Below are 18,204 nucleotides of genomic sequence, written 5' to 3'. Positions count from 1 at the left end.
TTCGCAATGACTTCTCTATAGAAATTGTTTTCCTCTAAAATCAGACCATCTTGGTTGGAAGGTGATGCTACAGGTGATAAGGAAATTGTAGCTTCCACCAATCTCTATTTCAGTCTGTTCATTTATCCAATAAAACCATTGAGCACAAAAAAAAGAAAAGAAAAAAAACAAACACCATTGAGCACATACCACGCACCTGAAACTGTTTTTGTCCAAATCAATGTTATGCTTACACCTTAAAAAAATACATTAATATAGGCCATGTTGTCTGTTTTGTGTGGTAGGGCTTTGTACAATATTTCACATTTCAAAAAAAAACTTTAAAAATAATTTTTGAAAAAATAAAAAATTTTTTAAAAATTAAAAAAAATTTTTTTGAAGGGAATCGAGAACAGATGAATCCCTCAGGACATGTGGTGTGAGTGATGATACCAGGAGGGTAGGGGAATATGGGGGAAAAGGGGGAACCCATCACAAGGATATACATATAGCACCCTTCGTGGGGGACAAACAAAGTGGGTGAAGGGAGACATCGGACAATGTAAGACATGACAAAGCAATAATTTATAAATTATCAAGTGTTTGTGAGAGAGGAAGGGTGGGGGAGGGAGGGGGGAATGAGGAGCTGATACCAAGGGCTCAAGTAGAAAGAAAATGATTTGAGAATGATGATGGTAACAAATGTATAAATGTGCTTGACACGATGGATGGATGGACTGTGATAAAAGTTGTACGAGCCCCCAATAAAATAATGTTTTTAAAAAGTTGAAAACACAAAATCATTTCTGGAAACAGCATGGACTTTTTGGACAAATAAATCTGGGACAAAAATCTCAGTTCTAACACTTCCATAGTGTGTGACTTCAGGCAAGACCTGTCCCCTCACTTTTCTTTATGTTGAGGATCATGGCCTTACTTCAAAGAATCATTCCAAGAGTTGAAAGCAATATTGAATACCAGAGTCAATGGGTCTCAGAAATCCACGCAGGACTCCATTTAAAAAAAAAAAACATTTTATTAGGGGCTCAAACAACTCTTATCACAATCCATACATATACGTACATCAATTGTATAAAGCACATCTGCACATTCTTTGCCCTAATCATTTTCAAAGCATTTGATCTCCACTTAAACCCTTTGTATCAGGTCCTCTTTTTTCCCCTCCTCCCCGCTCCCCCTTCCCTCATGAGCCCTTGATAATTTATAAATTATTATTTTGTCATATCTTGCCCTATCCGGCGGCAGGACTCCATTTTATAGACAGCAAATTAATTCAACAAGTTATTTATTGAGTGCTTATGAGGGGTGGTGCTCTCTTGGGCTCTGGTGATAAGCCTGAGGCCCTGAGGTGACCAGGTATGTTGACTTGAAGAAGGGTTTGGGACCCAGGACAACAGCCCCTAGGCTTTCCCATGAACAGTGAGCTCTTCCTTGTCTGCCAAGCTGCAACTACGAGGCACCCCATCATCATGATGCCCTGTGCTGGACAGCTGTGCTCAAGTCCCAGTCAGCTTGGGGATCAGTCCACCCCTCTCCTCAAGCTGTGGGATAAAAGACACATAAGCCCTTAAGCCCCAGTCATAGAGCAGATTCTGTGTACTCCCCTCCTCTCCACAGACGTAGTGGTCATTCAGTTACAGGGAAAAGTAGGGACGTAGGCAGCAAAAATCAGGGGAAAGTAGGTCACAGTAGGAGGATGGCAATCCTTCCGATGACTGCTCAGAGCGGTAGGGGCCCTGCTCCTGGAAGCAGGCTACTCCTGGCCACCCACCAAGAGTGGCTCCAGAAAACCCTTGGGGTCTGGGGAGACAGCATCCCCCCCCCCACACACCTCTCAGCAGAACCTAGCTGAGGGGGCTGCCCCACACCGGCACATCCTCCTCTGCACACTGGGGCCCATATCAATCCGAGCTCTTGCTGACTGAAATGCTTCCATAGGCTGGACTTGAGAGGTTTTGGTCTTTCATTCCCACAAGTGGACTTATTCTACCCAGTTCTAGGGGAAGTATTGAAGACGTAATGAAAACTCTTGGACAGGTCTTGTTCTTGGGTAGCCCCCAGTGGGGAATGCTGACCCTCACCCTGACCTTGGCCCAGAAAGGGTAGTGCTATCACTGTTGAGAAGAGAGGGGCCAGGTATGGGCCTATAGGAGATGCTTGATCTAGCTCTTGTGAGAAGATTTTCCACAGGCGATGCTGACAGGATAGGAGTGCCCCAGGTGGAAATGGGGAGGGTATTCTGAACATAAAGAATACAACCAGAGGCACAAAAAGCTGTCTTTTTCTTCTGGAAAATGTCTGTTTAGAGTATGGCTTCTGGAAATAGGTCAAAAGGGCCAAATCTGGAAGAGGTTTTTCCTGAACTTTCTCCTTTGGGTAATGTGGGAAGATGAGTTAGGAGGTATGGGGAAAAAGAGGTGGAGATACAAGTCCAGGTGGCTGAGGCACAGGAGCACAGGCGGAGTCACTAGATAAGAGTCCTCACTGAGGCATCCGGGCTAACCAGAATGAAACGGTTTTTGGAAAGCATAAAGTGGCTCTTAGATACCTGGATGGAGGTCTTTGGAGGCCGGTCACCCTGAAACCTAGTAAGGTTCTCAACAAGTCTGATTGTGTCCTGGGAAAGTAGGGGGACATTTCCCAGTCGAGATTGCTGAACTCTGGGCCACCCCGGCTCTTCTCCGTCTTAGCCGATTGCTTAGGACTCCTTGTAAACCTCTCTCCAAGACTAACCCATCTATTCACGCACGGTCACCTGCTGGCCTTGCATTCTTGCCTCCCATTATTCCCTATGTAAGTGCTCCTTCTCAGGAATGTCCTCTGACGCCAAGCACTGGGACCATGGCTTCTGGAGGCTTCCACAGAGTGGAATCGCAGGACAAACTTGACTTCTACAGGACCTGTTAGACAAGGAGCAGGCGCTTCCCATCAGGATCTGTTTTTCCATTTAGAAAGTCAGAGAATCAAGTGGGGATGGGGAGCAAGCATAGAATCCTGGAGGTAGAAGACTGGTCCAGAAAGTCTGGGGACCTGGCTACTTCCACCTGCTCCGAGGGCTCCTCCTTTGCTCAGGATTCTGCCCATGCTGACTCAGGGCCTCCCTCCCCACCAGCATGAGCAGGGCACCATCACACACTTCGTGCACTCACGCCACACCCCTGCTAGAAAGCCTTCTGGGATTGCTGGGACTTCAGGTACACCTCTTGGCAAAGAGGCAGCATTTGAAGGGAAGAGGCCAGAGGAAGCCTCATTACTTGTGCAGTTCCAGGTGGTATCAGGGGCTTTCCACCTTCTGGGATAGATAGACCCCTTCAGAAGGAGCAAGAGCACAGAGCAGGAGGGGATCCATCAGATCCTGTGAGCTGAAGTGCCAGTCCAGTTGGGGGGTGGGGGGGAGGAGAAGGAGAAGGAGGGATGGAGAGGAGGAGCAGGAGGAGGGGTGGGGAGGAGCTGGGTGAGGAGATGGATGACCCAGGTGGGGCAGAAATTAAAGAATACTCCATCACCTCCCTGGACTTCAGGGACCAGGAGAGGAGGGGCAGAACTGAGGACTCCAGTCCTACCGACTCTGATCCCAGCCGCCCCCACCCCAACGGGTGTGGGCCGGCCAAGAATGGGCTGTGCATGCTGAGGATCTGGGTCTCCACCCGCGCTCCTGGGAGCCGCATGTACGTAATGGAAAAGCTCCTGGCCTCCGCTGCCGCAGCGCCGCTGGGAAACCAGCGCTGTGCAGAGAAAGATTGAGTCCCTGGTGGCGACTCTAGCCCCGCCCATCTTGGGGCCCATCCTGGGGCTCAGTTCCAGTTCCCCCAGAATGGGGCAAAAAAATGAAAAAGCACTAATACATGAACACAGTGTCCCTCGCTCTTCGGACGATCGTTTTGCGCCACTTCGCTTTTGTTATCGAGTCTGTAACACAGACCTACCCTCGCACCTGTTCCTGCTAACCAAAAGAAATCCCAGGCGGATTCTGCCTTTTGCAAAAGCCAGCGTTGGTTTAAAGAGGCCCTGAGCCGCAGGACCAAGCTCCTTCCCCGGGCAGGAGCGACCGTGGCTTTAAACTTAAGTTGGTTTTAAAAAATGTATTATTCATGGTCTGAGCTGATGGGTTACTTTTGGGGTCTGAGAAGGGGGGGAAAACACTTTTCACAGGTAAAATAGCCTTCCCCCCTCCCTCCCATAAACATGAATAGTCGTTGCTGCTTTGCTTTAAGCCATTTCGGTACGAAAGGTTTCCAAGGGATGCTCCTCCACCTGCAGCGAAGGAAACCTGTACTTTTAATGGACATTCAGCCCCGCGGCCCGGTCCCCAGGTCAGGGCTGGAGGAGGGCGCTGCCACCGGGCTGGTGGGTGGCTAGGCCAGAGGTCCCAGGAGGCAGGCCAGCGCCAGCCCCGCGGCCAGCAGCGGGAGCGCGGGGGCTGGTGCGGACCGGGGCGCGGGCGCCCGCAGCGTCTCCTGGTTGGTCTCCGGGCTGGCTCCGCGCTCCGGAACGCGCACCGAGGCGCCGCACAGAGCGTGCAAGTTATCCGGGTGCGGGGCCTGGCGAGCCTCTTGCTGCAGCGACTCCCACACGGCGGCTGCCTCCTCCGGGCAGCCCGACAGGACCCGCGAGGCACAGGCTTGGAAGTCATTCCAGGACCTGGGAAGGGCGTAGGGTGAGCGGCATTAGGCAGGGCGAGGGAGGGTGGCGGGGGTCAGCCCCGCGGCGCTCGCGCCCACCCTTACCTGCAGACCGCCTCCAGCTCGCCTCCGCGGCCCATGCCGTCCCCCAAGCGGATGAGGCACTCTGCGAAGCCCTGGTATATGGTGTCACAACGGCCTTTGCCCTCTGCGGCGGCGGCTGCTAGGGAAGGAGCGGCAGCTGGGAGAGGAGTGGGGAATGGCAAATGGGATGAACCCTGCGGGCCTGCGCGCTCCCTGCCCCCAAGGGCTTGATTACCCCAATGCTTGGGGACGTGACTCAGCGTGAAAAGAACTCCCCCAGGGAACTGAGAGGCAAGACTGGGGATCAACTGCCCCAGTGCCCTCCTAGGGGGGACTTGTATCCGGATACATGTGGGGAGGAGGGGGAGAAGGAGTGTTCTGTCTCTCCTGAGCTTCTGGGGCCCGAGGTCTCAGGTCAGGTTGGTTGGGGAGGGTGGTCCAGGTGAAGGAACCAGGAGCTGGGACCGGTGGCCCCAGATCTGGGCAGCATCTGAGCCCTCTGTAGCATTTATGTGAGTTTCCTGTGACCCACCCACCATGCCCACAAAGGCAGTTGTCTTCAGGTGGGGTCAGGCAGGATAGAGAGGGGTGGAAACCAGGCCAGCCCCTCCAAGAGGGCCCTGAGAGATCCTATAGCTGGTTCAAGAATCTCACCAGAAGCTTCTATCCCAAGGGGAACTGTGGAATTTGGGGGACTTGACTTTGCAAGCTAGCCGCCCTGCTGGTGCAGTAGTTAGGCACTTGGCTAATGGTAGAAGGACAACAGTTGGAAACAATCAGCCTTTCTGGGGAGAGAGCCAAGGCCATGGGATTCCTTCACGATTTACAACCTGGAAACCTTAAGGGGCGTCTCTACTCGGTGCTGTACGGCCACTGTATTGCCACCTACTACTGCAATGAATGTTGTGCCCCACACCCAGGGCTGTTCCCTCCCCTCACTTTCGGTCCTGAAGTTACAGGCACAGATGGGAGCCCCGCGCTATCCTCTCCCTGGAGTCCTACTTCCCAATGTTCACTTGGCTCCGGTTCCCAGCGACACTCCTAGACCAGACCTGGCTGAGGTGGGAAGGAGGGAGGCAGGCCCGGAGCTCACACTCACCAAGAGGCAGCAGCAGCAGCAGCAGCCCCAGGGCAGGGGGTGGCTGGCAGCGGGGGCGGCGACGGTGGCGGCAGCAGCCACAGAGCATCTTCCCCTGCTCTGAGCCCAGTGGCAGCACTAAAAGCTGGGGAGTGCGGCCCATCAGCCCAACCCCCAAGAAAGAGGGGCCGCGATTGGCTGGGAGCTGGGGGCGGGGCTGCAATGCCAGATGATGGCTCCACCCCTCACGCACAGCTTGGCCAGGAGGTGAGGATGCACTTGAGAAGTGTGGAGCCCTTGGCACCCACCCCAGGCCCCTGGCTTCAGGGGCCACTGGGAGACTCGTGTGCACAGGGTCGAGGCAGGGTTTGGCAAACTGCCTTGAGACCCTATGCATCCCTTCTTGTAAGTATGTAAGTGTGATTCTGAAATAAAACTGAAACGTTTAAAAGATATTATTCAGATGGTGGTGATCTCGTTTGTAAAAATATGTTGATGGATCTCAAGTAATTTTTCTTTGTTGTAAGAGGGCATGATTGGCTCTTCCGTCTCTTAAGTTTTGCCAACCCCTGGCCAAACCACAGCATCCCATCCAGACAAGCGAGAGGGCAAGGGGCAGTGAGAGTGGGTGCGGTATCAGAGCCACACTAAAGACACACCCCAGACAGACACATACATACACACACACACAGAGTCCATTTTATTCCAAAAGCATTTAATCCAATTTCTCATTGTTTTCAAAAACAGAAAGATCCAAATCAGAGGTAAAAAGGAACATGGAAAATTCAACTCAAGAAGTGGTGGTTGCGATCAGGGTCCTGTTCCACCAGGCATGACAGCCCCGAAAGGCACCATCTCTGTCCTGGACCCACCTCAGCCGGCACCCTGCCAGTGCCCCATGCCCCCACACCCCAAGAAGGGGCCCTGGGCGGGTTAGGGCAGCAGTGACCTTGCCTGGGCCTGTCTGCTGGCCTCCGATGCCATGCCCTCCCCAGGCACAGTGGGCTATGGGAGGCTGGGGGCCACCAGGCCATGCAGCATGAGGTTAAGCCTCCGGGCTGCTTTGCTTAGGGAGTTGTGGGGCTCGGCCTGCAGGAACTGGAAAAGCTTCTGGCGCACCTGGGCCATGACGGAGCCCATGTGGTCCCGGGTGATGGGGTCGCTGTGGTCCAGGTGCATTACCGCCTCCTCTAGGTAGCTGGGGTGAGGAAAAGGGAGCATGGTCCAGGTGGGCTTCAGCAGGTGGGAGGGAGCGCCCCCTGGTGGCTCTGGGGCCCAACATGGCTGTTCAGGGAAACCTCCAAACCAGAGGAAGGGAGAAGGGAAGGGAGGGCTCCCTCCGAAGGGAGGGCTTAAGGCAGCAGTGCAATTCCCTGCCCCATGCCATCCCCACTCACCTGAGCTTGAGGTCGGTTCGAGTGCCAAGGTCAGAGGCCAGTTGCTGGATGAGGGAGAGCAGCACAGGCTGTGAGAGCGGGCAGGGGGGCTGCCCAAACACCTGGGCCGGGTCCACCGTTTCACATACATACAGCACCAGGTTCAAGTCAGCGGCTGTCAGGGCCTGCGGGGAGAGGGGAACACAGTGTGTGGGAAAGCTTCTCTGGCTTCAGTGTGGTCTGAGAGAGCATAAAGCAGGGAGCTGAGGGCTCTGTAGGCACCAGACTGCCAGAAGCACCCCAGAGCTCCTTCCCCTGGGCCCAGCCTACCTGCTGGAAGGCCTGATTGAGGTGGCCCTGCTGCAGCAGCTGCAGGATGTGGGCCTGCTGGGCCTGACAGTCCAGGTGGGCAGCGGGGACCGGAGTGCCAGCAGCTGAACGCATGGCCTGCATGATGCTGGAGGTGACAGCAGCCTGCTGCTCCTTGAGGGCCACACTCACCTCGCCCTTCACAATGCGCTGGACCTGGGCCAGGATGGACTCCTGCAGGCTGCCAGGGGAAGGGAGGGCGCTGAGGTGAACAGGAGCCCTGCCTGACACTGCCCCAAACCTCCCCCTTGCCCAGTGGCCTGCCCATGTACCTGCCCACAGCCACATGCAGCTGATGCTGCACCTCCGCCCGGACACTGCTGGACACGGTGGCTGCCATCTGCTCAGTGACGCCCTGCAGGGTGCCCACCAAGCCACGCAGCTGGGCCAGCACAGGCTCACGTGCCTCCTGTTCCCGGGCCTTCCGGCTTTTCATGTGGCCCTCCAGCTGCTGTAAGTCTGGGGGGTGACCGTGGGAGGCCGTGAGGGCTGGTGGGGAGAAGAGGGGCAGGCATCCCTTGCCGCCTCAGGTCAGGTGACCCCACTCACATTCCTGCGTGCCCAGCCGAAAGCTCTCATTGATCTGCTGGAACATGGCCTGGCAGCTCTTCTCGAAGGCAGGCAACACCACGCTCTGGAAGGCCTCACGGTAGGCGGCCTGCATTGGTCCCTGCAAGGTGTCCGCAGCTGCGCGGGCGATGGCATCAGTCAAGTTCTGGGGATGGATGGAAGGGCCAGTTGAAGGTCTGAGCTCAGCCTGGCCTTGCCAGCTGGCCCCACCAGCCCTTCCTGCTGCCTTGGGTCCTAGAGTACCTTGGATTTGAGGAGCTTAGAGATGTTCTCCCTCATGGTGCCCTCCACAGCCGTGAGCTTGGTGGCTACCGAGCTGCTCAGCTGACTGGCCACAGGCTCCAAACTCCTGGAGACACCTAGGGCGGCAGAGGCGGGGTGGGGCTGAGACGAAGTTTGTCAGGCAGGAGACCCATCTCCCACCAGGACAACCTGGTCCACCCACAAGAGGCTCTGTCCCCGTCCCCAACTCACATGGGGGCACCGTCTTCTTGATCTCGTCCCGGATGCTGCGCTCCAGCCGCCCTGCCACCGCCGAGGATAGCGCCTGGGACAGCTGCTGTGTCAGCTGCTCTTGCAACTGCCCACCCCGCTGCTGCCCCTCAGCCAGTGCCCGCTCCAACCTTCGCTCTGCAGTGTAGCTAAGGATCAGGCCTGCAGCAGGTCCCACCCAGCCCCTCCCTGCCCGGCTGCCCGAGCCTTTTCCCGGGTGCAAGGATACGCTCCTGCTCGTGCCGGGTGTCCAGGGCACGCTCCACATGGCCCATGACGGTGCTCTGCAGGCCCTCGAGCTGACTGCACAGGCGCTGCAGGAGCTCCTCCTGGCTGTGCCGTAGCTCTGCCAGTTCTCTCTGCTGCTGCCAAAGGACCGCTGGCCAGTCCTCGGGGGGCTCTGCCACCTGCCAGGGGCACCAGCAGTCACAGAACCTCTGTTCTCCCTCTCCACCCCCATGCCCAGAACCGCCGACATTCCAGAACCCTCCAGGAGTAGACAGGGTGCAGTCTCGCTCACCTGGTGCTCTGTCAGCCGGGATCCCACAGCCAACTCCCTGCCACGGGCAAGAAACATCTCAGGCCTCGACAGGCAGTCTGGTGACCAAGCCCCACCCCTGGTCCCAGGTTGCCCTCTTACCCGTCCTCCTTCTTGCCCTTCCTCTTGAGCTTAGGGGAGGCCCGAGGGGACCCCTTGGTCTTCCAGTCCTTGGCAGGCAGCCGTGGTGTGGGAACATTGCTGCTAAAGCCCCCCGAGGCAGTGGCTAGGCTGGCCACCTCATCGTCGTGGTCACTGTGGGAAGGGCAAGGAGGGAGAAGCGCTGGTCTCCTCACTGTCTGGCCCCCGGCCCTGGGTGGGGAGGGGCTGCCGTGGCTGCGGGGCCCCCACCTCTGCTCGGCACTGGCATCCTGGCTCTCATGTTGCTGCAGCAGGTGGTACGGTGGCCGGTGGAAGGCCAGGCTCTTGTGCTTCTCCTGGAGGCCATTTCTGGGGCTGGGGTGGAGGAGTAGGCCAACTCAGTGGTTGAGGCCTCTGCTGGCAGCCCAGCCCCCTGCCCCCTACCCTCCCACACTCACCTCTCCGCCAAACTGCTGCACGTTTCTCGAGTGATGTCGGGGGCTGTGGGCCAGACCTGACTCTCGGGGGCCGCAGCCTCCTGGGTTAAGGCTGCTTCCAGCAGAGAGGGAGCACTGTGCCGATCGCTGTCCCCGGAGCTCCCGTCCAGGTCCAGGCCACGCTGGGGACCCAGTTCAGGTGTCGGCCGGGGTCGTGGGGACAGAAGATGGAGTGCTGAGGCAGCGGATGCCATGCTGTCAGGCTCGAGGCTGACGGGACAAGCGCCCCGGGACAGTGCCTCTGATGCAATCTCGGGGATGTCCTGGGACAGGGCTGTGGAGGCCGAGGAGATCACGTCTGGGGAGCGGGTCCGGCTGGGCGAGGCCTGAGGTGGCCCCAGGGGCTCCACTTCCTGCAGCTCCAGGGACAGCGAGGCGGCAGCAGTGGGCACCTAGGTGAGCCAGAGATGGGTGAGCAGAGACATGGTAGCAGCGGCGGTGAGGAGAAACACAGGTCAGAAACAGGGCCAGGCCCAGCGGGCAAGATGGAGAGTGGGGAGTCTGATGTGATGCCGCCCAGGGACACGGGGGCTGAGGGGACCTCGGGGGAAATGGGGCACTGGACGCAGAGCAGGAGCAGCAGACAGGGCTGCCTGAGGAGACTGCAGTTGTCGCTGCAGGTCACACGTACCTGAATAGGCCCTTTGGTCAACTTGTCGGCTGGCCCTGGGAGCAGGCCAGGCAGGAGGCTGCGCGGGCTGGCCTGCAGGCTGCCATCCAGCTGCAGCTTGGGGCTCAAGGTCAGCTCCTCGGAGGGCCTAGGGGCAGCAAGGCTGAGGCGTCAACACAAGAGGACTTGCCACTGCTTGTCATTAGCCTCTGCCACGCCCCCCAACCTGGCCCTACCTCACCTCACCTGGGCAAGGAGGGGGCGTCCACGGCTGGGGTGCTGCTCATGGCAGACACGGCTGTGAGAGAGGAGCTGCTGCCGGTACTACTGCTGCTGCTGCTTCCCGGGGACACGGTGATCTAGGAGAGGCAGAGTGAGGGCTGTGGTCTGGGCCAGGGGGCCTTCTAAGTTACCAGCCCAGGGCCCCTGCACACCTGCTGCAGGGAGGCGCTGGGCGTCATGAAAGCGTCAGGCGTCATGAGCTTGGGCTTGACCTCACTGCTCAGATTGAGGAAGTCAGCGGGGGCAGGTAGTTCCACAAGGCGACGCAGGTCAGGCTGGGAGCTGGGAGAGGCCGAGCCCAGGCCATCGGCACCGAGTTCAGGCTGAGCCTCTCCAAATGCTGGGGGGAAAGCAGCTGCGTGAAGCGGTCTCGGGCCCCGGTCTGTCTGACCCCCTGCACTCCCCCTGCACTCACTGAAGTCCTCCGGGGCCGTGTGTGGGGGGAGCGGCGCCACTACATCGGGGCCCAGCTGAGGCTGGAAGCGGATCTGTACATCCTGCAGGGCTCTGTGGGAGAGACAGGGATGGAGGGAGGACTCCAAGGGGCCTCGGCTGGGCAGGGTCAGGCGGCATGAGATGCCAGGCACACTCACTTGGTATGGACGCAGAAGAGTTTGATGAGCACGCCGGCGGCAGACTCTACGGCCCCGGCTCCGTGGGAACCATCTGGATGGATGGCATGGAAAACTGAGCCCCCTCCAGGGGTACCTCGGCCCTTACCGTCCCCACCCCCACCCGTCAGCGAGCCCGACCCAGGCTCACCAGTCCCCAGGCTGTCACTCTCCTCCTCAGCTGGCAGCACCTCTGTGTGGCGCAGGCGGCAGCGGCTCACCACCTGGATGCCAAAGCTCAGCACGGGGTGGGTGAGTAGGAACTCCGAGATGGAGCTGAAGCAGGCATGGCCCTCCTCCTGGTTCTGCAGCAACTCCATAACATAGAGGACCTGCATTGCATGGCCAGGGCGGCCGCGCTCAGGCTCAGCTTGGGCTGAGGCTGGGATGCTGCCCCTACCCCTTCGCTCCCAGGACCCCACAGCGCCTACCTTCCGTTGTACATCGCTGAGAATCAGATACTCTGCCGAGAGGTCCAGGCAGACCTTGAGGCTGGGGAGCACACTCACTGAACTGAAGATGTCTGGGGAGAAGCTGGGGAACCACCGGCAGAGTCAAGGGCCTGACAGGATTAGAGGAACCCACCCCCTTGGCGTCCCCGAAGCCACAAGCCTGCCCACCGAATGGTCTGCAGGCAGGTCCAGGACACGGTGCACCACATTTTCAGCTCCCGGTTCTGGTCGGCTCCAGTGATCAGGAATCTCCAGAACGGGACCCTGCGGAGCAACCAGGCGCTGCCTTGACCCTGCTGGGAGCCCCCGGCCCATCCCACCTCAGCCCCCCAGCCAGCCCACTCACTCAGGGTCCTGTTTCTTGTGGTTGTCACAGAAGAGCAGGCAGGAGAGGGGCCTACCATCATGAGGTTTCCACTCATGCAGGCACCTGCAGCCGGGCAGATGGGGCCAGAGATGGGGGCTGGTCCTCTATCTGGGGTGGGGGTGGGGTTCCAGTCCTGAAGGCCCTGCCTTACCTGGGCTCATCCTGCCCCTCGATGTAGATCTGCCAGAACTTGACATAGCCATCGTGGCTGGCAGTAGCCAGCACAGTCCCGTCAGGGGAGAGGGCCCCTTCACTCAGGCACTGGAAGAAACCAAAGAGCCTCGCTCAGTCCGCTGCCCTGTCCTGCCCAGATGAGCCGATGGGAGACCTGGGTCTGCAGGACCGGGCACTGCAGGAGAAGAGGTACTATGTGCTCCCAGGGCTCTGGGATGGGGGCCAGTGAGAGCCCTGAGGAAAAAGGGCGGCTCACCGTGCTGTGGCCTTTCACCACGATGAAGCCCTGCTTGAGCTGACTCACATCCACGGGCCAGGTGTGGTGGCCGGAGCGCAGCATGTCCAGGTCCCACACCTCGGCCTGCAGGGGAGAGGGCAGTGAGCACTTGGCCGGCCCACAGGGGGGCGGCTCAGCCCCCGCCCTGCCCAGCCCGTCACCCACCCGGTCCTCGTGCAGCAGGGCCACCGTGGGGCTGCCCTCCTCGCAGCAGTCCTCGCTCTCCTCGGGGATGAAGGGGCACCAGATGATGCGGCGGAAGTGGTTCAACGGCGTGCCCTCGGGCTGCCGGATGTGGATCAGGATCTCTTCCCTGGGCAGGGTGTTAAGGGCCAGGCAGGTGGCAAGTCGGCAGCTGAGCTCCCCTCTGTGTACCCTGCCAGAGCCCTCCGCCACTCCCGGGACAAGGATACTGGATTTTGCCATTAACCAGGGCCAGGCGCCACACGAAGAGGTTGCCCGCCTCATCCAGGCACGCCAGCTGTGGGGAGTTGCGGTGGGCAAAGGCCAGGTCGGCTACGCTTCCCGTGAAGCCCTTGAGCAGGGTGCGCTCCGACGTACCCACGCTGATCACTCGCACCATCGCCGAGCCGTTGTTGGCAGCTGGGGCCAAGAGAGCGGTGGGTTGTGACTGCCAGGTCCAGGTGGCAGCAAAGGCCTGCCCGGCCCCACTGCTACCACCCAAAGCCTGACAGAGAGTGGGATAGCTTCGACACGCCTTCCACCGTGCGCCTAGCAGCACGCCTCCTTGACTCACCCCGAATAGCATAGGCCAGGAAGGAGCTGGACACCGCAATAAGGTTGCCATAGTAGTACTTTTGCTCCCAGTCATACTTGGCAACTGGTTGGATTTTCACCTGGGAACCAAGAGTGGGGAAAGTCACAGAAGCTGAGGAACAGACAGGTGGCTTCCCCAGAGCCCTGCTGTCCTTAGCAACCCTCGGCGCAGTGGAAGGGAGAGGCTACAGGTGTGAATCCAGCCACCCGTTCACCCCACCGACAGTCCCGGGCTGCCTAACACCGGGGTGCCATGTGCTTGGCCCGGTGACCCTCCCAGCATTGGGGAAATTGGGCAAGGCAGCAGCAGGAGAGCAGCAGGTGTGCTCCCAGCACCCCCGCAGGTCATGGCATTTTGTGCCCACCTTGTTGCTCCCCCGGGCCTTGCTTGAGATGCTGGAGTCACTGCTGGCCACAATCTCCACTTCCTTGGCCAAAATGCCAATGCACGTGGAGCTGTCATCTCCCGAGAGGCAGCTGGGAGAGAGAGGGGCACACATGCTGGTTTCTTGTTCACCCCAAAGCTCGACAGGCAAGGGGAAGGCTTATGTCACAGGCTCCCTGGTGAAGGATGTTAGGGCTGCTACATCAGCCCCGAAGCCCCCAACTCACCTCCCTCACTCACTCAAAACTCACTGCCATCAAGTCAATACTGACTCATAGCGACCCTATAGGCCAAGGGTGGAACTGCTCCTGTGAGTTTCTGAGACTGCCTATCTTACAGAAGTAGAAGTCCTTGGTGTCTCCCAAGGAGCGGCTGGTGGCTTCTAACTGCTGACCTTGCGATTAACAGCCCAATGCATAACAAACTGTGCTACTGGGGTCCTTAGGAATGAGCCTAATTCACTGTTTCTTTTTTAAAACCAGGCACCCACGCCGGTCAAATCCAGTCCTAACCCCTCGTTCCCAGGCCAAGCTCAATGAGCCGAAGTACTCACCTCAGGCCTTGGGGAGATGACAGGAGAGCTTATCAGCCCCTTTCTCACCCTGATCTCCAGCCCTTAGTCAAAAGGCTGCCCCAGAGCACCCCCACCCCTCCCCTCAGCACTCACATGACCTGTTTCTCTTGCAGGTTAAGGGATGGCATGGCTCGGAGCCCAGGCTTGCTTGTTGAGGTACCATCACCTGAGCTGAGGGGATCTGGAACCAGGAGCCCATTGAGGTCCCCATTGTAGGTGTTGGATGGCCGCTGGTTCTCTGCAGGGGCACCTGGAAGCAGACAGAACCCCACCCCAAGCATGAAGTGGTCAGCCCTGCTCACTGGCCTCTCCTCTGGCAGAGCTTCCTTCCAGAACTCTGTGGGGTTCTTAGAACCCTTGCTCGGAAGAGGCATGCCCATGGGGAGGAGAGTGACGTGGACCTTCTGCTTGTGCCTGTCCTATAGTTCAGTGTGCACCAGAGCCAAAGATGAGCGTGAGGCCCCTCCCACTTGGGGATTGCCCCCCAAACCCAGTTTAATACTCAGGCCCAAGATGGCCCGGGGTTGGAGGGGGCTCTGCTCACATGAGAGCAGGCCTGGGAGGGATCAGGCAAGACTTCATAGTGGAGGTGGCACCCCAGCCAGTGTGGCTGGAACATACAAACACTGGAGGGAGGTGGTGGCACAGGCAGCTGTCAGTTGGCAGTACACAGGATGGTTGGGACTCAGTGAGAGCGAGCACTGCCTGACCCAAGGTGATGACCCAGTGACAGGGGTAGGTGGAGAAGATGCACCCCTGAAGCATTTAGGCATTTTAGGACGTTGATAAGACACGGGGATGAGAAAGGAGGAGGCTGAGCCACCCAGAAATGGTTCTGAAGATGCCTCCACGGGCAGGTGAACTCTGCCAGAATGGACACTGAGGAGCGGGACACACAGGAGGGAAACTAGGTGGTGGAGTCGAGCTGGGGAAAATAGCATTTCGGTTGTCTGCCACTGGCTGCGCCTTAAGCACACTCACAGGCTCGGTCGGGCAACACTCCCTAAACTCCCAGGGGGCAGGGAGACAAGGGCTCCACATTCAGGAACAGAGGACATTTCTGGATGAAAAAAAGTCTGATCTGAGATTCCCCCCGCCCCAATCAAGCTGACACCTCTCTGGCACCGTCCAGCTACCATAAGGACAAACTGCAGGCCCAAGCTGCCAAAGCAGCTTCTAGCCAGGTGTGTCTAAGTCTAGTCCCTGCCATGGCTGAGGAGCCAGTCCAGCAGGTGGCCGGAGAGCCCAAGCCCCAGGCTTGGTGGCAAGGGACAGAGGTCTCAGGCAGCACGTGAAGATGGCTAAAAATCACTCAATGCCTGTTTCCAAAAGCCTCCAGGCCAGGCCTCCCAACAAGCATTGGAAGAGGGTCTGAGAAAATGATTCTCAGCCTCGGCTGCTAAACACCCTGCCACCATCACCAGCCAGTCCTTTAACCAAGACAGGTTTCCAGAGGTCCCCAGACATGTCAGGAAGGTTGGCTGCCTGGACAGTACTGTTCCCTCTGTGTGTAATGCATGTGCCAAGAAGAGAGACCCCAGCGACAGCCAATTCCTCTCAGACCTGCCCTGGGTCCAGGAGAGCCTGCACTTTTCCACTGCGCCCACCCACCACAGTTATTTTACAACCCTGTCCTTAGCGCTTTGGTGTCCTGGGGGCTCCTTGAGGGCAGGAGCAGCTGAGGTGTCAGCAAACCCAAGATTAAAGGAACGGAAACCTTCCACGGAAGGTCTGCAGGCATTTGTGGCCTAGTCTGTCTGGGCTGTGCAATCTGATTTGCCTTCATCCCAGAACAAGCGTAGCAGCGGGGCCGGCCACCTTCCTCCTGGAATAGTTTCAGCACACCAGGAAAGATGAGCTGCAGAGGGCGGAGGCTCCCGGGCACGGCACTGGGGCCCGGTACACAGGCCCGGATCATGCTGCTTTCTGCACCGTGGCGGGAGTAAGGCGCGGGACCGGTCCCCGGTACACCCGCGGAAGAACCCACGGATTCGGGGAAGAGCTCTCACCTTCAGCCTGGGCGCTGAAGGACGAGGCCACCCAGCCCGGGCCGGGATGGGGAGAGGCCGCAGGCGGGGTCTTCGCCTTTCGCGGTGCGCTCTCCAGGGGCTACGTCGCTGACCCAGGCGAGCCTTTCCCAGCCGGGGAGACCAGCGCCGGTCTTAAAGCGCCGCGAGAGCGGATCCGGCCCGCGCCGCCCTGCTGTCCGCCCGCCCCCCGGTCTCCACTTACCCCCCGCGGGCCGGTCCAGCTTGAGAATGTCCCGCAGATGCTGCGTGGCGTCCTCGATGTCGATGCTCGCGCAGGAGGAGGCCATGGGCCCCGCCGCGGGCGCCGCGCCCGCGATGCTTCCTGCGCTGCCGCCGCCCTGCCGCGCACCGCCGGGCCGGGAGCACAGAGCGGGGCGCGGGGCACGAAACAATCCACTCGAAGCCCGCAAACCGCCGCCCGCACCGCGTCCCGGAGCCCCGCCAACTCCACTAACCGCCTCCACTTCCGGCCCGCTTGGCCTCGGCTCCCGGAATCTGCGCGGAGCAGAGAAGAAAGGTTCCGGGCTCGGGCTGATGCCCAACCCCCTCCCAAGCGTCTCAGGCGGAGTTAGCGGGGGGGTGGGGGGGGGCGGGGGGGCCGGGGAGTGACGCGGCGATCCAGCGGAGCCTGTCCACGTTAAGGCGCGGCACAAAGCCGCTTGCGCTCCGAAAACCACGGGCCCATACCCACTCCCGGGGCGAGAGATGATCATGAGTTGAATTAGTTCAGGGTCAAGCCAGCTGCCCAGGCCGCAGATACTCACCGCTCAGCACAGTAGGGCTCTTGGGTGGTCCTAAGGCCCTGAAATGGAAATGGCCAGGGAGATGGTCTCTGCATCCTCTTGCCCCATTCGGCACCCTCAGGCAGGAAGAAAGAGCCATCGTTTACAAACACTTCTTTATTGCAGACAGTTCAGGCACAGGTACATGGATGCAGCGGTATTGCAGATTTTATACAGGGTGGTTTAGAGGTCCCTGACCGACCCCCTACCCTCCCATTCACAGCAGCCCCGAAACCAGGCCCACGGAAATCTCCTGAGCTGGCCATGTCAAGAAACAGACCTCATCCAGCACTGTACCCAGTGCAGCCAGGCGATTTGGGGGCCTGAGGAAGACTTCTTTCTATCTTCTATCCACAGTGCAGGGGTGGGGTGGGATGTTTCTGGGTCAGGCTTAGGGGTCTCACCATCACCAATCCTAAAATCCCCCTAGCTGGGGCATCAGTCCAAGTCCTGAGGTTGGTTCTAGTCTGCAACTGCCATCTTGTTTACCCCACTGGGTGGTCTAGAAACTGAACAGCAAAGGCCAAGAACTGACTTCCTGGGACTAGAAGACAGTGTGAAAGCGTGTGTGGCCATGGAGGGGGCAGAACACCCTAGAGATGCCCTGCAAAGATTTGAAGGTGAGAAGTCCAGGGCTATGAAACCCTCAAAATCAAGACTCACAACAGCCTTCATCCACAGCTCCAAATCTATGCTCGACTCAACAGCTTGGCTTAGCTCTGTGATCAGAGACAGCGTGTTCTTATCACCCAGAACCTTTGGGCGAGAATACATTGAGCAGGTAGTAGAGGATCACAGCTGCCCTCTGCTGGCTTAGGGCTGGGGGGGAGGAGGGAAGAGGGGGGAATCACTGGATGAGATCCTGACCCTTCTGGGGATGGAGGGGTGAGATCAGGCCCCCTTTAACTTGCAAACCTTGGCTCATGGTTATCTTGAAGCTAGAAGACCCAGACCTGATGGGGTTTCCACCAAGCTTTCTCCAGCTTCCAAAGGATTCAGAATCTGCCTTCTTCTAAGAGGATCTGGCTGTCAAAATCAGCGACATCTTTCCTGCTTCTGGAGTCCTAATCCTACCCAGGGCAGAGGCCACCAGGAGTCAGAACTGACCAGAGCCCTCACCTGTCTGCAGCTCACTTCCCTGAGGCCAGGTGGAGGGAGACTCTCTCTGGCTGCGGG

The 18,204-nt window shown here is 58.6% G+C and overlaps 2 protein-coding genes across 3 annotated transcripts; both read right to left on the bottom strand.

The window, feature by feature from the left end:
• Nucleotides 1-1,198: 1,198 nt before the first annotated feature.
• Nucleotides 1,199-5,924, bottom strand: NRN1L (neuritin 1 like). Its single transcript, XM_075536541.1, has 3 exons — nucleotides 5,806-5,924; nucleotides 4,728-4,863; nucleotides 1,199-4,641 (listed from the first exon to the last, which is right to left on the bottom strand). Exons 1-3 carry the CDS (start codon nucleotides 5,891-5,893, stop codon nucleotides 4,356-4,358), a joined length of 510 nt encoding a protein of 169 aa, XP_075392656.1. The 5' UTR covers nucleotides 5,894-5,924; the 3' UTR covers nucleotides 1,199-4,355.
• Nucleotides 5,925-6,482: 558 nt separating this feature from the next.
• Nucleotides 6,483-18,204, bottom strand: EDC4 (enhancer of mRNA decapping 4). 2 transcript variants are annotated; one of them, XM_075537753.1, is made up of 30 exons: nucleotides 17,011-18,204; nucleotides 16,449-16,741; nucleotides 14,310-14,466; nucleotides 13,623-13,734; nucleotides 13,238-13,337; nucleotides 12,894-13,083; nucleotides 12,646-12,793; nucleotides 12,460-12,564; nucleotides 12,181-12,290; nucleotides 12,009-12,092; nucleotides 11,831-11,926; nucleotides 11,642-11,744; nucleotides 11,362-11,542; nucleotides 11,193-11,265; nucleotides 11,015-11,106; nucleotides 10,752-10,939; nucleotides 10,564-10,676; nucleotides 10,339-10,465; nucleotides 9,669-10,099; nucleotides 9,481-9,585; nucleotides 9,232-9,384; nucleotides 9,112-9,148; nucleotides 8,821-8,998; nucleotides 8,574-8,729; nucleotides 8,343-8,458; nucleotides 8,079-8,244; nucleotides 7,802-7,988; nucleotides 7,491-7,710; nucleotides 7,182-7,345; nucleotides 6,483-6,982 (listed from the first exon to the last, which is right to left on the bottom strand). In XM_075537753.1, exons 1-30 carry the CDS (start codon nucleotides 17,082-17,084, stop codon nucleotides 6,790-6,792), a joined length of 4,452 nt encoding a protein of 1,483 aa, XP_075393868.1. In that variant the 5' UTR covers nucleotides 17,085-18,204; the 3' UTR covers nucleotides 6,483-6,789. The 2 variants fall into 2 exon arrangements, with proteins under 2 accessions (XP_075393868.1, XP_075393867.1); XM_075537752.1 differs by having other exon boundaries at nucleotides 10,752-11,106.

The sequence above is a fragment of the Tenrec ecaudatus genome, chromosome 18 (genome assembly GCF_050624435.1).
Source record: "Tenrec ecaudatus isolate mTenEca1 chromosome 18, mTenEca1.hap1, whole genome shotgun sequence".
In the NCBI taxonomy this organism is placed as follows: domain Eukaryota; kingdom Metazoa; phylum Chordata; class Mammalia; order Afrosoricida; family Tenrecidae; genus Tenrec; species Tenrec ecaudatus.
Note: the sequence above shows the minus strand (reverse complement) of the source record. Positions and strands in the feature narration are given on the sequence as shown.

Excerpts from the sequence above, each read along its gene's own strand:
- NRN1L (XM_075536541.1), bottom strand. The coding sequence starts at position 5,893 with ATGCTCTGTGGCTGCTGCCGCCACCGTCGCCGCCCCCGCTGCCAGCCA. Across the intron at positions 4,864-5,805 it reads GCTGCTGCTGCTGCCTCTTG|CTGCCGCTCCTTCCCTAGCA; the intron begins GTGAGTGTGAGC and ends CTCCTCTCCCAG. Across the intron at positions 4,642-4,727 it reads GAGCTGGAGGCGGTCTGCAG|GTCCTGGAATGACTTCCAAG; the intron begins GTAAGGGTGGGC and ends CGCCCTTCCCAG.
- EDC4 (XM_075537752.1), bottom strand. The coding sequence starts at position 17,084 with ATGCAGAGACCATCTCCCTGGCCATTTCCATTTCAGGGCCTTAGGACC. Across the intron at positions 9,149-9,231 it reads AAGGGCAAGAAGGAGGACGG|GGAGTTGGCTGTGGGATCCC; the intron begins GTAAGAGGGCAA and ends TGCCCGTGGCAG. Across the intron at positions 8,730-8,820 it reads CACCCGGCACGAGCAGGAGC|AGCGAAGGTTGGAGCGGGCA; the intron begins GTATCCTTGCAC and ends GCTACACTGCAG.